The sequence below is a fragment of the Ambystoma mexicanum genome, chromosome 13 (genome assembly GCF_040938575.1).
Source record: "Ambystoma mexicanum isolate Mex_15411 chromosome 13, UKY_AmexF1_1, whole genome shotgun sequence".
Lineage (NCBI taxonomy): Eukaryota > Metazoa > Chordata > Amphibia > Caudata > Ambystomatidae > Ambystoma > Ambystoma mexicanum.
In genome coordinates this window covers 568,473,875-568,492,713 of record NC_090938.1, presented here as the reverse complement: position 1 = coordinate 568,492,713, position 18,839 = coordinate 568,473,875, and the positions used below count along the sequence as shown (strand labels likewise).

The 18,839-nt window shown below is 49.4% G+C and overlaps 1 protein-coding gene across 4 annotated transcripts in view; it reads right to left on the bottom strand.

Annotated features, from left to right (window-relative positions):
* FAM117A (family with sequence similarity 117 member A) overlaps positions 1-18,839 on the bottom strand; it is a 327,775-nt gene that overhangs the window by 77,073 nt on the left and 231,863 nt on the right. For all 4 annotated transcript variants that reach the window (XM_069634375.1, XM_069634374.1, XM_069634377.1 and 1 more), the window contains one exon: positions 2,941-3,061. In XM_069634375.1, coding sequence (XP_069490476.1) covers positions 2,941-3,061 — 121 coding nt within the window. The remainder of the gene's footprint in view (positions 1-2,940; positions 3,062-18,839) is intronic.

Here is an 18,839-nt window from a genome sequence, read left to right as displayed (position 1 = left end):
GCTTGATGACATGGTGAATTTGATGGTTAGAGTTTGGCTGTTGAGCCATATTAAAAAGAGATCTAGTTGGTCCTGGCTTCCGTGCCAAAGCATGAACACATCGTCTATGTAGCGATGCCATGAAATAATGTGTTCATGGAAGGGATTAGTCGCTGTGTAGATGAAATTAGATTCGTAGTGATCCATGTATAAATTTGCTAAGTCTGGTGCAAATGTAGCACCCATTGAGGTCCCTTGCCTTTGTTGGTAAAAGGTTTGATTACACAAGAAAAAGTTTTTTGTCAGTGCCAGCCTCACGCATGCAATGATAAAATTGGATGGCACTGTACGGTCAGCTCTTGTCTCTAGATATTGATGTAATACTTCAACGCAGTGGTCCTGGGGAATGTTAGTGTATAACGACTCTACATCCAGGGTGACCAAGATGTCATCGGCCCCTGGGTGTAGACTGGCAACGATGTGTATCATAGCTATAGTGTCTTGCACACATGATTTCATCTTAGCCACAAATGGTCTCAGGAAGGAGTCTGCATAGATGGACAAGGGCTCCAACAATGACCCTATAGCTGAGACAATCGGGCAACCAGGTGGATGAATCGCATTCTTATGTATTTTGGGTAATAAGTAAAAGGCAGGAGTGGTCGGATTGGGTCTAGTCAGGAACATCAGCTCATCCTTACAGATCTACTTTTGATCGTGTGCATGTTTCATAAGGCTCAGAATTTCTTCAGTCAATCCCGTAGTAGGGTTGCCCACAAGTTTCCGATAACAGAGTTGGTTATCTAACTGTTTTTCAATTTCCAGATTGTATGCATTCACATCCCACAGTACGATACCCGCCCCCTTGTCAGCGGGTTTCACTACAAAGGAGGTATTGCTTTCGAGATTTTTTAGAGCTCTTCGCTCTGCTTGTGTTAGATTATCTTTTTGTTGGTTTTTGTTTTTAAAAAGATAATTTAATTCTCTTATTATTTTGTTTTCGAAAGTGAGAATTTCTGGAGAGATCATGGCTGGTGTTGGTGTAAAAGACGAAGGACATTTAAGTCCTGATAAATTATCGTCTGGAGTCAGCCCCTCTTTCGGATTGCGGAAAAAATACTTGAGCCATATCAGTCTGAAGAAATTTCTCATCTGTGCCTCAGTGGTAAATTTATCGGCAGCTTTGGTTGGAACAAAGGATAGTCCCTTACTTAAGACACTGGTTTCTGTCTCAGTGAGATGGTGGGAAAAGATTGAAAACCGGGATTACCAGTTCTGTGGCAGTTGCCACTGTCTGGTCGGCATCGTGCGATTGCCCCATTTTCTGTTCTTCCCGCGTTTCCCCTGTCCCTGAAAAAACTGTGGTTGGGCACCTCTTTGCGCTAAGCCTCCACGGCTAGTAGAGGGTTGTGCTGTAGAGGAATCAGAGTCACTGCTGTTGGATGAGTTAGAGAAAGTGACAAATTTATTTACACAGTTTCTATTATTGGATGGACCCTTCCCTCTGAACGTACAGAGAGTCTAATTGTACTCTCTGGTGCCTTTGTCTCCCACACAGAGCCATTCACTGACACGCAAGCGGTTTAAAATATCTAATCCAATATATAACAATGCAAGACAGCCTTGGGGATCATTATGGCCAAGTAAGTGTTACTCCTTGCCACTTAAATGTTTGAAAGAAACGTAAATCAGGTGAAACCTGTGAAATTGAAAGGCTTTTCACATTTCTTTTAGATTCCATGATGCATTATGGGACATGCAGCATCCGGAATACCATAGAAACTCGGTACACCACTGAAATTTCTCTGCAGGACTTGAAACAAAAATCCCTGCCTTACACATAAAGTGGTAAATATGATTGATTCATATATCAAAATGTAACTATTGTTGGTTCAATATGTTACTTGTTTCAACAAAAATCTAAATAAATTCACGTATTGATTTACAGCCTGAATTCTTAAGACGGACTGGTCTGCCGCCTCAATTAAATTGATTCATGCAATCGCTTTGCCCATCACACCAAAATAAATCACTTTTAAGGTTAGCAACTTGGCTACTTGTTTTGTATGCACACAAACACCACCATCACTGTTTTTATCATGTTTGAGTAAAACAATTTTTATTTATCTTTTTAGGTCACTACACTGTCACATAGGTGCCATGTTGCCAGTGTAACGTGTTTCTTTAACCTATCGCGTCCTGAAGACGGGGCGTTGGACTTTACTGACGAGCTTTAAACTGCAACAGTGTTGTCCTTCTCCCTAGAAACATATTCAAATGTTGACGCTATTATACCATGTTGTTGTATAATTGAAAATGCGATCAAAATACACCATTACTAACATCACGCAAATTGTATATTGCAAATGTTTTGGTGTCTGCTTCTTCCACCCATTTGCGTTTCTACAAATAACGAACGCTGGAAATAGGTTTTTTATGTTGTTTTACCATGTTGTCTGATATAATAATTAAAATATGCTAAACACATTTGTCTATGGTGGGAGATCTAATCCTATGAAATTCCTACTGTGAGGTAAATTTCTGACAAGTAGCCACCTTTCGGTGTGTTAGAGGTGGGTAGCTAGTGGTATATGTACGTTTTTTTCTGTTGTATCTCTCCTCACATACCACAGCCCCCTTAAAAAATTGAGGAAACCCTTGTGCTCACAACACTTGCTTATCCCATATGAACCAGACAGGGCATTTCGTTTTTGGAGTATGCAAATTCTGTTGGGGGTTGTTATATAATGTAGTGGTTGGGTTCTTCCCAATGTAGAAGGATGCCTCCCACATTAATCATCTTCTGTAATTCAGCTCAAAGTGCAGAAGGAACATGAAGAGGTATCTTGACAAGAGAAGCAGTATCTACAAACAAAACCTACATTCAAAACCCATTAGCACATGCTACAAAACCAAGAATGTAACTCTCCACAACCAGAAGAACCCTCTTCAGATACTTACAAAGTTTCCTCATATGCCTCGACCTTCTCACAACCCTCTGGGGGCTCCCTTTGAAACTTGTAGCTGTGGTTTGGTCTTGGAGATGAAGCAGCTGTACACACCGGGGAGGACCAGCCACCCTCTGAATGAAAAAAAGGGCAGAGCTTACAATGATTGTCTAGTTTACAGAGGCCAAAAATACATGCTCTTAGCACGGGTACAGTTGCTTCATTATCATTTAAGTAAAACAAGACAAACAGCAAGGGTGGCATTTGTTTATGCAAAGAAATGTCTAGCACCATGCTTAAGAGGAGCTCAGCCTTCACACTCTGAAGGCATCATGAAGCAAGACAGAACAGATTCAAACTTCAAAATCAAATGGTTAATTAAATCAGATGTCAGGATGGTTAGAGGCCCAACTTGTACTATGCTAAAGGTGGGATTTTTATACCTGAACAAAACTAACGAAAGTCTGAGTCAAAGAGTTCAAAATAAAAGTCTGTATGTGTCATCTTTGCCCTCACAACTAAAGCTAAACAATGTGTAGGGATGTCAACAAAAAAAAAAGAAATGGCGATTCAAACAAAAGTTTTGAGCTTCATCCAGCTCTTAGCCTCCTTTTCAGTTCCCCTCCCCCCAAATTCAATAAAGTTCCACAAATGTCTAGAGATTACCGTCCCCAAGTTCTAAACAGTTCCACAAATCCTTGGAGGTTCTATTCCCCAAGTACAAGCAACAGTCCAAAAAAATAAAATATAAATAAGTCTTGAGGCTCCATCCTAAAGACAATATTTGCAGTTCATCAAGTCTCAGGGTTCCCTTCCCCAAGAATTCAACCTAACAACTTGTACTTGTGTTGAAAATTAGTTAGTTTCTTTATTTATACCGCACGCCGAATCCCTGAGGTAACTGGGCACCAGAGACTTCAACATGTTCAATAGGTTACAGGCATATTCATAGGAAACAATGATAATGGCAGGGAAGAGATAGTACTAAGTGCGGGTGACCAGGGTTACATAGAGGTCACAGGTTGCAAAACAAAATAAGGTACATTACAACAAGGGAAGAGTTAAACAGATAAGCAGTTCTTGTTGGCCAGCTAAGTCTTACTATCTGCTCTGAAGGTCCAGAATGAAGGTTCCATTCTAAGGTTGAGGGGTAAAGCGTTCCATTGTTGGGCAGCTAGGACTGGGAAGATAGAACCGCCTGCTTTTTTTTAGGTTGAATTTGGGAATGGAGAGTCAATGCAAGTAGAAGATTCTGGTTGGTCTACCTGATTGTCATTTGTTAAATTTAACAGCCAGGTATTTGGGCGCCCAGTTTGATAGACACTTATGGGTGATGACAAGGGATCTGCGGGTAATTCTGTCTCGAACTGGGAGGCAATGGGCATTCTGTCTGAAGCTGGAGATGTGGGAGGAGCGTGGAATGCTTAGTGCTGCTCTTAAGGCATTGTTCTGAAGAACCTGAAGTTTCTTCAGGTTACGCTCAGAGGTGCCCAAGAAGAGGGTGTTGCAATAATCGATTTTAGAAAGCACTAGTGCTCTAGCTAGGGTGATGCAGCTACGGGTTGAGAGGAAAGGCTTGCATGCATTGATCAGCTTGTTTGTGTAAACGGTAGACAATGCAGTGGCATTCACTTGCTTTTTTAACGAGAGAGTAGAATCCAAGCATATCCCTAAAGTTTTAATTTCTTTGGCCACTTTAATTAGGTTTCCATCAATGATGATGGATGCGTAACGTGGGTCTAAATTATTTAGTCGTTGTTGGGAGCCGATGAGCAGTAGCTCGGTTTTCTCGTCATTGAGATATAAACTGTGGTCTACCATCCACACCTGGATCTCCAGGTATAAGCCATTAATCAATTTAGAGTCCTCTTCGTAGCATCCGGATAGTGTGATGAGCACCGGGGTGTCATCCGCATAATTGGGGTATGTGACACCAAGGTTGTCAAGGCGGTCCAACTGGAGCTTCGTAAAGATATTGTAGAGGGTTGATGACCCGCATGTTCCTTGCAGGATGCCGCAATAGATTGGGATGGCTGATGCCGCAGGAGAGAAGACACTCATAGTGCTATTGGCAAGGAAGGATTGTACACAGGCAGAGGCTTCACTAGAGAAGGCAGCTGCTGACGCCAGGTATTCGGTAAGGATTCGGTGGTCAACAAGATCGAACGCTGCTGAAAGGTCAAGCAGTAGGAGTATGGCTAGCTTGCCGTTATCCTTCGCCGCATCCATCTGGATTTTAAGGGCCAGGAGGGCTGTGTCAGTTCTGTGCCTTGGTGTAAAGCCCGATTGCCTGAGGCCCAATAAAGTGTAGTCTTCCAAATGTTTCTGAATTTGTAGATAAGCTATTCTATCTAAGATCTTAAGGATGTAGAGCACGGTGGGGATAGGCCTGTAGTTTGAAGGATTGTTAGGGTCCAAGTTTTTATTTTTTAGGAGGGGCATAACCCAGGCCTCTAAGGTTTTTGGGTACTGAGTTAGTTTTAAAGGAGGAGTTGATTATGGCCGTTATGAAGGGGGCCAGGTCGCTAGCGCCTTCCTGAAGGATTGCGACTGGGCATAAATCCTTTTGGCACCTGGATGGTTTCAGGCCTTTAATGATATTTTCAACTTCTGTGGCTGTATTCGGCGAGAAGGGCGGGCAGGTGTGTGTTTTGTGGGGTGTGGATGTATTGGCTTTTTTGCCAGGGTATTCTTGAGACTGAAACAACTCCAGGTCAACTTGACCCTCCTTCTGGATTGCATCTATAGTTCACTTATTTTGCTCCTTCTCGGTTGGTTTCAATGTCTCTGGCTCTCACAATTTTAGGGCTCCCTGGTCTAGGTGCAGTGGTCGGACCACACGGTTCACCCATCACAGGTCACGCAACCAGGAAGCCTAGGCTCTTCAGCCTACACAGGTTCCTCTGTACTTACTCCTGTGTACTGATTCACATTCACTTAGTTTCTCCTTGTTGGCCTCTTGGCTTTATGTGCAGGTTCACTCTCTGGCTTCTCCCGATTAGCCTCTTAGCTTTGCCGTCACGTGTCGCTCATCTCATGACAGACTTGGGCCTTGCCGCAATGTATTCAGTCAAAGTTCACTCTGAGGTGGTCCCTTTTATTCCCCACCTTTCTGTCATGCTCTTTTATATGTGCGCTCTTATTTCGTAATTATTTTTAAATGGGCACTCTCCCTTTTCACTTTCATCAGCTAATAGTTTTACCTGAAACGTTTCCATTCAGTTGTGTATTCAATATGCGTAATTTCGCTTTGCTTCAAGTTTTCATTTAGTTTGGTATTCAATATAATTCATATGGTACTTCGTTACTTACGCGTAGCCCCTAAGAGCGCCCTGTTTCAGTGTGTCACTTCCCTGCACTAACCAGTCCTCGCGATTCCTCTCCGGAGGCCTCACTGCTTCGCCGGCTGGTAGCCGGTCTCTGCGAGCCCCGCTCGCACTCCGGGTGCTTCCTTGCACACGCCAGCAGCTCCGCTCCTCTTCCACGGATGCAAACGGCATCCTTTCTTCCTTGTCGGCAGTTCCAGCTGCTCTACTGACCACTGAGGTCCCACACCTGTGGAAGCCCAACGCCGCAACTCGCCCTGGGCACCACATGTCCTCTGGGACTTCTGCCGGCGTCCTGGCTTCTTTTCAGGTCCCACCACGGCTGCCTCCTCATGCGCAGGGTCCCCAGCTGGTGTCTCACAAACAGGCCTCCCTGTTGGTCATTCTCTTGCTGCTCTCTGCCTCTCTTATACACCTGCAACCACTTGACAGGTTGCAGGTGTGCCTTCTCAATTCTATTTGCCTGACTGTAGTTAGAGTGACATGCCTGACCTTCCCAGTATTTTGCAGGCATCTTCCTCGTCCCAGTACTAGAGTGGTGAAAGGAATTACTAGTGTTCATTACGCCTAGCCGCCTCGTCCCAGTGCCGTCATAGGTAAAGTATGCGAAAATTAGGGGAGATGTTTAAAATAGCCCATAAAGGCAGGGAGAGGGTTAGGCTGGTTTTCAATACGAAAGGGGTATACCATATCTCACCTGTTTCACCCTTGACCCCTCCTCTTCACCCTCTTTCTGGTGCTTCTAGAGTGGTAATATCTCTGGTCATTTTACTGGTTAGTGCGACATGGATAGCAATGCCCCATAATTGCATCTGGGATAGAGTGTTCTTCCTGAAATGGAAAAGCAGAATACTGCGTTTCGCCTGAGGACATCTCATTCCCAATCCCCCAGGACTCTCCACCCATGTGATCCTCCCTCACTTCTCCACCCCCAGAGTCAGAATCCAAAAGAGATTGGGTCCCCTTCTCGGGTGGCCAGGGGAAAGCCAAAGGGAGTAGATGTGAGGACACCTTCAAGTTTCTCACAACTCCTACTAGAATCCCAAAAGGAAACAACTAGTAAGGTACGACAGCTAAAAGGAGAAGCAGAGGGCACTGCAGACACTCAGTAATTTATATTCTGGATTGTAACTCTTTATGGTCACCCAGACATTCCATCTGCACATCAGTGAGATGTAAGGCATGCAGTGCTATAGGTCTCAACTTTCTTGTACCCCGCTTACCATAATGCTAAGCGGAGGACAACCCTGCAACCTCTGACTTCCATTACCGTGACCAAGGAGAGCGGGGACACCGTTGCAACCCCCGCTCCGCTTGGTCGCAGTAATGGGAGTCGGAATTATGGATAGGAGAAAAGTCGCAGTAATTATAGGGTTGCAGTGATCGGGGCAACATTTCCGTTTAATTCCCCTCACCCCCTCTCCCCCCAACAGAGACTCTGTGCAGTGATGCTGACAGTTTTATGTGGCTGTGTGGCCCTTGCATATTTTACTGGTACTGCAGCAAGCTATCTGACCGTTAGGTCGAAAGTCTGAGAAAGCAGGGTGTAGGATAAAACATTATTCCCAGTGAATCTTCAGAGAGGGCCTCGCTGTCAATGTAACCCACGACTCACAGTTCTGGGTTCCCAAGGTAGACCTGCTTGGCATGTTATGTACCCCACTAGCTGGTAGAAGCTCAATCTGTGTTTTAAGAGGACAGTTCCATGCTGCAGCAATTTTACCATGTAGGAACAAAGGCTTGTTCCCCTGCAGCTCCCCATTAAAATGGGGACCATTATTTTCAAGTCCAGCAAAACTATCCGAGACCCCAGGTTGGGAGTTCGGAGTCAGCTGTTGAATACAATTTTTTTGTGTTTGCCTGGAAAGAAGCCTGGGAAAGTTTGAATGTGGGGACCCTCCATGGTTGCGTGGAGCGACTAATCTGGACAATTCGTCCCTTCTCCCTACAGAAGAGCCACACCGTTTGAGATTAGGGAGGTGAGCCCGCTATGCAAGACCCTTCATAGGTGCATGGGCAAATGGGAGCAATCCCCTCTTGGGGACAAGGACCCCCATTCCAGCATGGACTCCCTGTCCAAAGCAATGACGATTCACTAGGTATTGTCACTTCTCCCCTGGGGGAGGACTTTCCCACGAGGCTTGGGAGGTAAGACTGCTGCCCGATGTTCCCCCTCAGGGAGGTTTTATACAGGAGGACCTCATGGGAAGGGACTCCCCTCCTGTGGAGAAGGGCTAACAGGGTTGAATCAAACAACACCATAACGCTAGCCCTCCCAAACCTTTTGCCACCATTTCCTCACCCCCACCCAACCTTTCCTAGTACTTCTATTTGCTATAGTCACAGCTGCCCTATTGTTTGGGCTGAAATGAAAAAGATCAACTGCAGCATGAAGATTACCAAACAGGTAATCACTAGGACCAGGTGGGACACAGGAACAATGAAGAGCAATACCACAGAGGAACCGCAGTGGTATAGACTTCTGGAGGTACGATTTCCTCTACGCCATAAAAACCAATGAAGGACTGCCTATCAAGCAGACGCAGCCAACCAGGACGAGAGATCATGGTGCCCGGGAAGCATAAAGGAGTTGCAGAGAAGGCCAGGACGGAGACGAGAGCAGTCTGCTCCCAGAGTCAAGTGGACAACAGGACTCCTTTACCCAACGGCGTCCAGGCGGTAACGAGAGGCTGGCAGACAGTGACCAGAACAAAGAGGCAGCAGCCATGAAGTTGATTCAAGGGCTGGGTAGGAGATTTGCAAGGTGAAGGCACAAGACTGGTAGGGGTTGGATGGCACAGGAGACAAAAACCAGGAATGGATATAAGAAGAATACATATCTTCCGAATGGCTGTACTTGGCAGGGAAGTGAACCAAGTGGACAAGTTCAAAGAAGAACGGAAGTCAGGGTCAAAGAGCCTCCCAACACTCAGTGGGTTTTGTAAGTGCAAAGCCTAAGGAAAAGGAAGACATGGGGAAGGGAGACATTCTGCTGGTAACCGGACCAGGAGGAAGGTCACCGGGCCTGGTGAAGAGAGCCATTCCCTCTGGCAATGGCCGAGACAAAATACTTTTCTAAGAAACAGTTTCAACTAACCAGGAATCATAACCTAGGAGAATGGCGTCCTACTCCTGGGCCCAGAACAGAACTTCCTTATTCTTTAGTTTCTAGTGTAAGGGATAGAAGAACAAGTTACTTTCTTACCTGGTAACGTTCTTTCGATGGGATGGTCCGACGGCGTATTCCATATATATGACAGGTAATGTCCACAGCTGTGCTGCTTCAGAAAATCTTCGGCATCTGCGTCCTGCGCGATGACGTCGGTGCGCCGTCCCCGAGGACCTCCTCCGACGGCCGACGTAACCCGATGTGATAAGTAGGACGCATGACGCCCATAACCTCAGTTATAGTTTTTTCCTCCAGAACGTGTGCCACCAGTTTTCTGCCAGTCAGGCACACAAGGCCTTGCAGAACGCAAGCTGCAATCGCAAAAGAAATTCTGCGGCGGGGAAGGTAGGGAGGGAGCGATATGGACTACGTCGTCGGACCATTCCATCGAAAGAACGTTACCAGGTAAGAAAGTAACTTGTTCTCCTAGGGGATTGGGTCCTCTGACGTATTCCATATCTATGACAGACTCCCAAAGCAGTACCAAGCAAGGAGGTGGGAAAAGAATTTAGAATAGAAATTTAGCATGCCCAATCAAATTGCGGAATATAGGACTGCCTTACCAAAGGCCAGATCCTGCCCTCTGATGGAATCGAGGGAGTAGTGACGTACAAAAGTATGTACTGAAGCCCAAGTGGCTGCGTCACAGATGTGACGAATAGGAACACCCCTCTGCAGGGCAGTAGACGCAGCCACTCCCCTGGTAGAATGGGCCCGCAAGCCAGCTGGAGGGTGCTTACCCGCGAAGCGGTAACACTCGGAGATAGCTAAAATAATCCAACGAGACAAAGTCTGTTTCGTCACAGCTTGCCCCAAACGCTTTCCAGCGTAACCAATGAAAAGTTGATCGTCCACTCTGACCCGGGACATGCGCAAAATATAAAAGCTCAACGCTCTCCGAGGATCAAGCCTATGGAGCCTCTCCTCTTCCTTACCAGGATGTGGAGGAGGATAGAACGCCAGAAGAACAACCTTCTGGCTCAAATGAAAATCCGAAACCACCTTCGGAAGAAATGAAGGACGAACTCCAAGGACAACCCTGTCCTTATGAAACACAGTGAAGGGTGGCTTAACTGAAAGTGCCTGTAACTCACTCACTCTGCGAGCGGAAGTAACCGCAACCAAAAACACAGTTTTCAGAGTTAGCAGCCTCAAAGGGCAAGAATGTAAAGGCTCAAACGGAGCACCCATAAGAAACTTAAGAACAAGGTTCAAATCCCAACCGGGCACCAGAAAAGGTGACGGAGGGAACACATTAGTGAGCCCTTTCAAAAACTGAAAAATTAAAGGAATCTTAAAATAGGAACATTCTTCAGACGAGCGCTTAAAGATGGACAGCGCCGCCAGGTAACCTTTAATGGTCCCCACTTGCAAGCCCCTGTGGGCCAAAGAAAGCAAAAAAAGACAGAACCATGGGAATGTCACATTCAAAAGGATCCACATTCTTAACTCTGCACCACTCGCAGAACTTTCTCCAACGGCAACCGTACAGAGACTTTGTTGCCGGCCGCCTGGCCGAGAGCAACACCTCCATCACGTCTTCAGGGAGGTCCCAATCCTTATACATTAACCTTTCAGAAGCCAAGCGTGAAGGTTGAGGGATCTGACCTCTGCATGGAGAACCTGACCCCCCCCCCTCCCATGAGAGCAGATCGTCTCGGTAGGGAAGATAACGTGGAGGGCAGATGGACAAGTCGAGAAGGTCCAGGTACCACGTCCTCCGGGCCCACGCCGGAGCAATGAGGATCATCTGGGAACCGAACCTCCGCAGTACTTGCGGGATGACGGGGACTGGAGGAAACGCGTACAGCAGTGGGAATGACCATTCCACCACGAACGCATCTCCTATGGCTCTTTTTGGAGGAAATTCCCGCGAGCAAAACCTTTCGCACTTCCGGTTGACACTGGAGGTGAAGAGATCTACTTGAGGGGTCCCCCAAAAGGGAGAAGATCTCCAGGAGAATCTCCTGAGCCTGCTCCCACTCGTGAGAGATTGTGACCTGCCTGCTCAAAGCGTCCGCCGTCTCGTAGTCTCCGGTAAAATGAACCGCCGAGATCAAAACTTCCTGCTGGATGGCCCAGAACTCGAGCTGCATCGCCTCCCTGCACAGAGGAAGTGACCCTGCCCCCCCCCCCCTTTTTGTTGAGGTAGTGCATGGCCACCGTGTTGTCCGTTAGAATCAGGACACTCTTTCCTCACACAGTCGGCAGAAAAGCCTTCAGGGCAAGCCTGACGGCCCTCAGCTCCAACAGATTGATATGGAGTCTGGACTCCAACGGAGACCAACGACCACTGACTGTCAACTCGTTGGCATGAGCTCCCCATCCCCTGAGGGATGCGTCCGTCACGATCGTCACCTCCGGCCAGGGCAGCCAAAATGGGGCCCCCCCTTCATCAGATTGCCTTCGACAGCCCACCACAGAAGGTCCTGGGCGACCGAGGGCGGCACCTGAACAGGGTCCGACAGCCTGCCAGAGGACAGACCACTGGAGCTTGAGTGCCCACTGCAAAGATCTCATCCGCAGACGAGCCTCTGGCACCAGAAGAATGCAGGATGCCATCATCTGCTGAATGTGAAGAGCCCTCACCTGGGGAAGAAAACACTGCCCCAGGGACATGTCGAGCACTCCTCCGATGTACTGGAGCCGCTGCGTTAGTGTCAAATGGGACCTCTTTAAATTGAGGGAGAAGCCCAGCTTGTGAAGAGAGTGGCAGGTGACGGACAGATGATCCAGGACTTGCTCGGGAGAGCTCCCCCTGATCAACCAATCGTCCAGGTAGGGGTAGACATGAATCCCACTTTCCTGAGATGCGCTGCCACCACCACCATGAGCTTGGTGAAAACCCTCGGGGCGGAGGTCAATCCAAACGGCAGGACCCAAAACCGAAAGTGCGAGTCGCCAACCGCACACCTCAGGTACTTCTTGTCTTGGGATGGATCGGCACATGGAAGTAAGCATCCTTGAGGTCGAGCGACACCAACCAGTCCTGAAGTTGAGTAACCATCTTGAACTGGTCCTTCCTGAGGAGTTTGTTTAAACCGCGCAAGTCCATGATGGGTCTCAATCCCCCGTCTATCTTCGAAATCAAAAAATAAGGGGAATACAATCCCTTGTTCCTCTCCGCTACAGGCACCAGTTCTATGGCGCCTTTCTCCAGCAGGGCCTGAATTTCCTGCACAAGGAGCGGATCCGGTCTCTTCAAAGAGAGGTTCCCAGGTGGATTGGCGTGCGGCCTTTGCCGAAAAGGAAGACAGTAGCCGTGGGTTATGATCTCCAGAACCCACACATCTGAAGTAAAGGCTCGCCACTCTACAAGATGCTGCACCAGCCTTTCCCCAACCGGCGAACCATGGGACCTGGCCTCATGACTGAGTGGTAGCGGCTGCGGCGTTGCCTGAGGGCAAAGAGGCAACTGCCCGAGCGGCCTTGGCACCTCAAGTACCCTTGTTTCCACCTCTGGCACTCTTACGGTGGCCTCCGACTGCTAGCTCCTCTCGCTTTACTGAAGGACGAGTAATAGCGAAAGGAACCTCCCCTCCATTGCTGTCCCCTAGGACGAAAAGGCGGAGGGTGGCGAACTGCAGCGCCCAACGACTTTGCTGCAGCTTTGGAGGTCTGCAACCTCTCAAGGCTCTTGTCAGCCTTGCTGTCAAAAAGATGTTCACCGTCAAAGGGCATGTTGAGGAGCCGGGACTGCACATCAGGAGCGAACCCAGACTTCCGCAAACATGCAAACCTGCGTATTACGGTGCTCGCCGCAATGGACCGGCTGACACAATCTGCCATGTCCAAACCCGACTGAATGGCCTCACACATGGCATCCTTGCCATCCTGAACCATAGCTAGGAAACCATCCCGTTCGTCCCCTTCGGGAATAAGTTCAGCCGCTAATGCAACACAGTTCCACAGAGTGTGTGTGAAACGAGACAAGGCACATATGGAGTTGGCCGCCTGAAGCGCCATACCCCCTGAAGAAAACACTTTCTTCGCCCAGCCATCAAAACGTTTGTCGTCCCTATCCGGAGGGATGGTAAGATACGACGCCTGCTTTGCCAGGGCCGTAGCCGCCTGCACCACCAAACTCTCCGGAGTGGGATGCCTGGACAAGTAGCAGGGGTCGCTACTGGCTGGACGGTATTTGCGTGACAAAGACTTGCCCACTGCCGGGAGACTCTCTGGAGCAGTCCAAGCCGCTGCCACCTTTCTCTGCAGAGCCATATGAAACGGCAAAACCGGGTCAGTGGGGGGACCAAGATCAAGGATGTCCGTGAGATCATCCTGAACGAACTCCCCTGGGGGAGCTGACCAACCCAAGTACTCGGTGACCCGAGACATAAGGCGCCGATATGAAGAATCGGCATGAGTGCCAGGCTCCAGCCTACAAAACTCCACCTCCGGAGAGGTGTCCAGTCCACTGGCATCATGCAGTGACTGCCTCAGGTCATCAAACTGGCTATGGCCCGAGATAAGCTCATCCGGTACTGGAACCAAGCCGTCATCAGAGCCTTCATCACCCTCTGAAATGTACTCCAGGAGGGGAGAGGAAGACATCTGGGGACCAAAGCATTGTCTGACCTTAGCCAGAGCTTTTCTAGGGGCTAGCCCCGTGCCACGGGGCCCCTCCGGTACCACCGCCTCGAAAGGCGTCGAGGGCGCCGAACGAGTCGGCGCCGGCGTCGACAGAAACGGCGTCGAGTGAATCGGCGTCGACAGCTGCAGCCCCGCCAGCATCGACACAGGCCTCGAAGCCGGAGCTCCGAGCGTGTCTCGACGACCTAGGCGCCGACAGCATCGACGACCCCCTCGGAGGCAGAGCCTCGAGAGAAATCATCGACGACCTCGGCGCCACAGGTGTCGACGTCTTCTTCGAAGACGGCACAGGATCACGCGGTCTCGAGCACGTCGAGGACCGGGACCTGGAACGGGCATGACGAGAACGGCTACCCTTGTCTGAGCGGGACCTCTCCTGTGAGCCGTGCCGACCTCCCGAGCCCGAAGGCGTACGAGCGGTGTCTCTCGACCAGTGCCGACCGACCCCACTCGAAGGCGCGGACGGACCAGTGCCCTGCGATTCAAGAATCGCTAGCATCTGCTTCCTGAAGGAAGCCCATTCCTCCGGTGTCACTTGCATGGAGGGATAAGCGACCCGCCGACGGGCGGAGTCCTCGGAAGAGGACGGGGAAGGCGACCGATGCCAGCGCTTCCGGGAATGCCTCGAAGAGGCGGAGGAGTGGCGAGACCGACTCGTGGGAGGAGACCCACTGGACTTCCGACAATGACGCGGAGCGTCGCCCCTCGAGTCATCCGTCGAAAGCCCCGCAGACCTCGACTTCCGGGGCTTAGACACCCAACCTACCGACAGCTTCTTCTTGCGTTCCCGCAAGGCCTTTGCCGTGAACCACTGGCAGTCGACAGTCGTCCGTATCGTGGGCCTCCCCGAGGCACCAGAGGCAGGCGCTGTGCGAGTCTGTGACCGACATCTTGGACCCACAGTCCCCGCATTTCTTGAAGCCCGGACGCTGGGCTGAAGACGAAGTAGACATCACCACAAACAGGTCTTCACAAAAAACCGAACAGGTTCAACGAGGCTATGGGCGTCGTGCGTCCTACTTATCACATCGGGTGACGTCGGCCGTCGGAGGAGGTCCTCGGGGACGGCACATCGACATCATCGACGCAGGATGCAGACGCCGAAGATTTTCCGAAGCAGCACAGCTGTGGACATTACCTGTCATAGATATGGAATACGTCGGAGGACCCAATCCCCTCGAAGTAGGGTTTTCTTGATACAGGACAGCGAAAACTTGAGCTGACGAGACATCCTGACAGACTGCCTCATCTTTAGTTGAGGCAGAGACACCCCTCCACCCCCAGGTACCCATTCCTCTTAACAGGGATGGACAGGTTTTCACCTGCCACCTTCTTTAATAAAAAAAGTGTTTAGCCCCAAACATGCCACCTTTGTGCCAGTCTCATTCTGCACCCTTACATCATCCTTTCTACACATATGGGGGTCGTAAATACTGTTGCATTCCATGTTAACACTATAATGCACAGAGATTCTTCTTCGACTATTGGCTTCAGGAAATGGTAAACCTCGGCCGGGTGCTATGATCAAGGAAGACCGACATAATTTCATTGATTTTAATGACATATATAAGAGGAGAACAAACTGAATGGAGGAGAAACTCCCCCCGCTTGGAGGAGAGCAAGTGCAATGCAGAGGCGAACCCCAAGAGCACCAACATCCTGGAGAGGTGGAGCCAGCAGTGACACGCTGAGCAAGACACCCACTAACTGGAGGATGGAAGGTGGGTACCTTGAACAAGCAAGTGGCACTGGTTAAGAGGAAGGAGAAAACGGAAAGTCAACCACCCTCATGGGTTTGTTGTTTATTTACTTTTTATGCGCTCCAGACCCGTAGGTAGCAGGGCGCAGTATAAGAAGATACAAGGCTTACATAGTTACAGAATAACAGTGTACAATATAAAGTGGACAAATACAGATCTCACATATATACAAGAAATACAATATACAAAGTGCAGTTTGCCAGATATTGCGTTAAATAATTACAGTAGGTAGTGGGTGACTTGGGTCTGCTAGGGGTCAGTAGATATGAGATGTTGAATTGCATTTTTTCTGAAGTGTAGGTAGGGTTGGTCTGCTCTTAGGTCTTGTGGCAGCTGGTTCCAGATTTTAGCTGCCTTAACTGGGAAGCTATTTCCAGTGATTGTGGTGAGCCTGTATCTCGGTATAGCCGTTCGTGTTGCCAGCTCTGGTAGGTCTGAGGGTAATTCTCCTGTGCAGTTTGCTTATCAGGTAACTAGGGGCAGAGTTATTAAGGGCTTTTTGGGTCAGAGATAGCATCTTTAGCTGAATTTTATTATTAGTAGACAACCATTTATGTTGGCGTCTGTTGGAGGAGATATGGGTTCTTTTATTTATGCCGAGTGCTGCTCTCAAGGCATTATTTTGTAGCGTTTGAAGTCTCTGGATGGTCATTTTATTGGCTCCAATGTATAGTGCATTGCAGTAGTCGATTCTGGAGAGTATTAAGGCTCTGGCAAGGATCATGCTACTGTCATTGGAGAGGAATGGCTTGCCAGCTCTTATCAGCTTGCAGGTATAGGCCGTGGTGGATGCTAGGGTTTTTACTTGTTTGTCAAGTGACAGGGTAGAATCAAGGTAGAAACCAAGGGTTTTTACTTCCTTGGAGACTTGGATGATATTCCAATCAATGTTAAAGGAGGAAAATTCCTGGCCTAGTTTTTTTGATGTTGGTGTGGGTGCCCAGGATTATCAACTCATCGTTCAGGCAGAGGCCATGAGTGGCCATCCATGCCTGGATGATAAGGTATACCCTATTCACCAATTCTGTGTCCTTTGTGTGATCCCCAGAAAGCGGGAGGAGGATCTGTGTATCATCTGCGTAGTTAGTGTAGGTGATACCCAGATGGTCCAGATCATCGAACAGGGACTTGGTGAAGAGGTGATATATAGAGTTGGGGAAAAACAGGAGCCTGGAACACAGCACAAAATGGGGGTAGGATCAGCGGCTGCTGAAGGAGAGAAGACTCTCATGGTTCTCTCGCTCAGGAATGACTCAATCCATCTGATAGCCTCTTGGGAGAAATGAGCGGCAGAGTCCAGGTGTCTGCAGAGGACTCTGTGATCCACTAAATCGAAGGCCGTTGAGATATCAAGAAGTAGCAGAAGTGCTGTCCTCCCTTTGTCTCTGCTCGTCAATTTGGGATTTTAAATCAATTAGGGCAGTTTCCGTTCCATGTAGGAAACGGAAGCCAGCTTGTCCACCTCCTAGGAGTTTATGTAGTTCTAGGTGTTTTTGAATCTGGTTGTAAGCAGCTTTGTCCAGTATTTTGAGTAGAAAAAGTACCATGGTAATGGGATAGTAGTTGGTGGGGATGAGAGGATCTAGTGTGCTTTTTAAGGAGAGGGAGCACCTATGACTGTTTAAGGTTAGCAGGGATGGTGCCTGAGGCAAAGGAGGCATTGATCAATTTAGAGATGAAGGGAAACAGTTCTCTGGTAGCATCTTTTATTAGTTGGGCGGGACAAATTTCACCTTTACAATAGGTAGGTTTGGGGGGCGCTGTTGAGCAGCCGACAAAATGGCTGCCTAGCCTTTCAGCTCCGTGTGCTGCCGCTTTGCATCTGCTTCCATCTGCGGTTTGCTACTCTACCCGGTCTCCAGATTTGGCTCCCACATAGCAGACACTTGGGGCCACCCGCCTGTGATATCTGGCCCCGAATCGGACCCTCTGACCCCGTGTTCGCGTTGAGCCGAACTGGGCCCGCGCGCTGCCGGTTGACGCCGCGGACACCCGCCCGTCGCCGCTGTCGGCCCGGCGGGGCGCCTCCCTGTCTGGCTTTCCATCTGGACCACCGCGCCCGCCTGCCTTGTGACTGGGGCCGGGGCTCGAGGGCCACCTGCGCTGCCTACGCAGATACACGTGGGCTGATCCGGCGACACGCCGCTGAAGACTCCGCTGAAGACGCCCATGGCCTGATCCGGCTAACGGTGGCGGACTGAGGTGAGGAGGTGGTGGGCCCTATGTGTGCGGCATCTTTCTACAAACTCCCTGGGACAATCTGTCTGCCGCCCTAAGAACCGCGCAGTGTTCAGTTAGGACGAACTTCTTGCCCACTACCTCCGGCACTCGGTTCTAGGGCCCAGGAACATTTGCTATCCTTGTCTGCCGGTGACGTGGCCCGCCGCTACCCCACCAACAAGCGAGTGGCCCTCTCCGCCCTGTCAGTGCATTGCCTCGCTTCAGGGTACAAGTTACCCACACGAGACTGACCCCCTGGAACACGCCGCGCTGCTCGCCACGATGTCCAACAGGTCCAGGAACACTGGTAAATCAGGGGCCATGGACAAGTTTGCTAAGGCCACCCCGAGACCCGATTCGGCCCATACATCATGCAACCAGATCGAAGTACCGCTCACTGCAGAGGCCCCCCCCACGGACCTGACGGTCGTTATGGAATCCATGGCCAGAAACTTCGCAGCTTTTCATGAGAAGCTAGATGACATTAATGCAAATGTGGCATCTCTAAGAACCAAACTGGACCAACAGGGGTCGAGAATCACCGAAACCGAAAACAGGATCAGCTCCAACGAGGACAATATAACCACACTGCAAAGCACAGTATCCACCCTTGTCACGGACATGAAACTTGTGCGAGCCAAATGCGATGACCTCGAATCTAGATCACGGAGGAATAACATACGCATTATAGGAGTCCCGGAAAATGCGCTGAAGGGTCGACTCGAATCCGCGGTCGAGAACCTCCTGAAAGACCTGCTGGGCAATCCGGAATTATCCCCCTTCTTCACCATCGAAAGGGCCCATAGGGCGCTAGCCCCACGTCCCAAACCAGGAGACTTCCCGA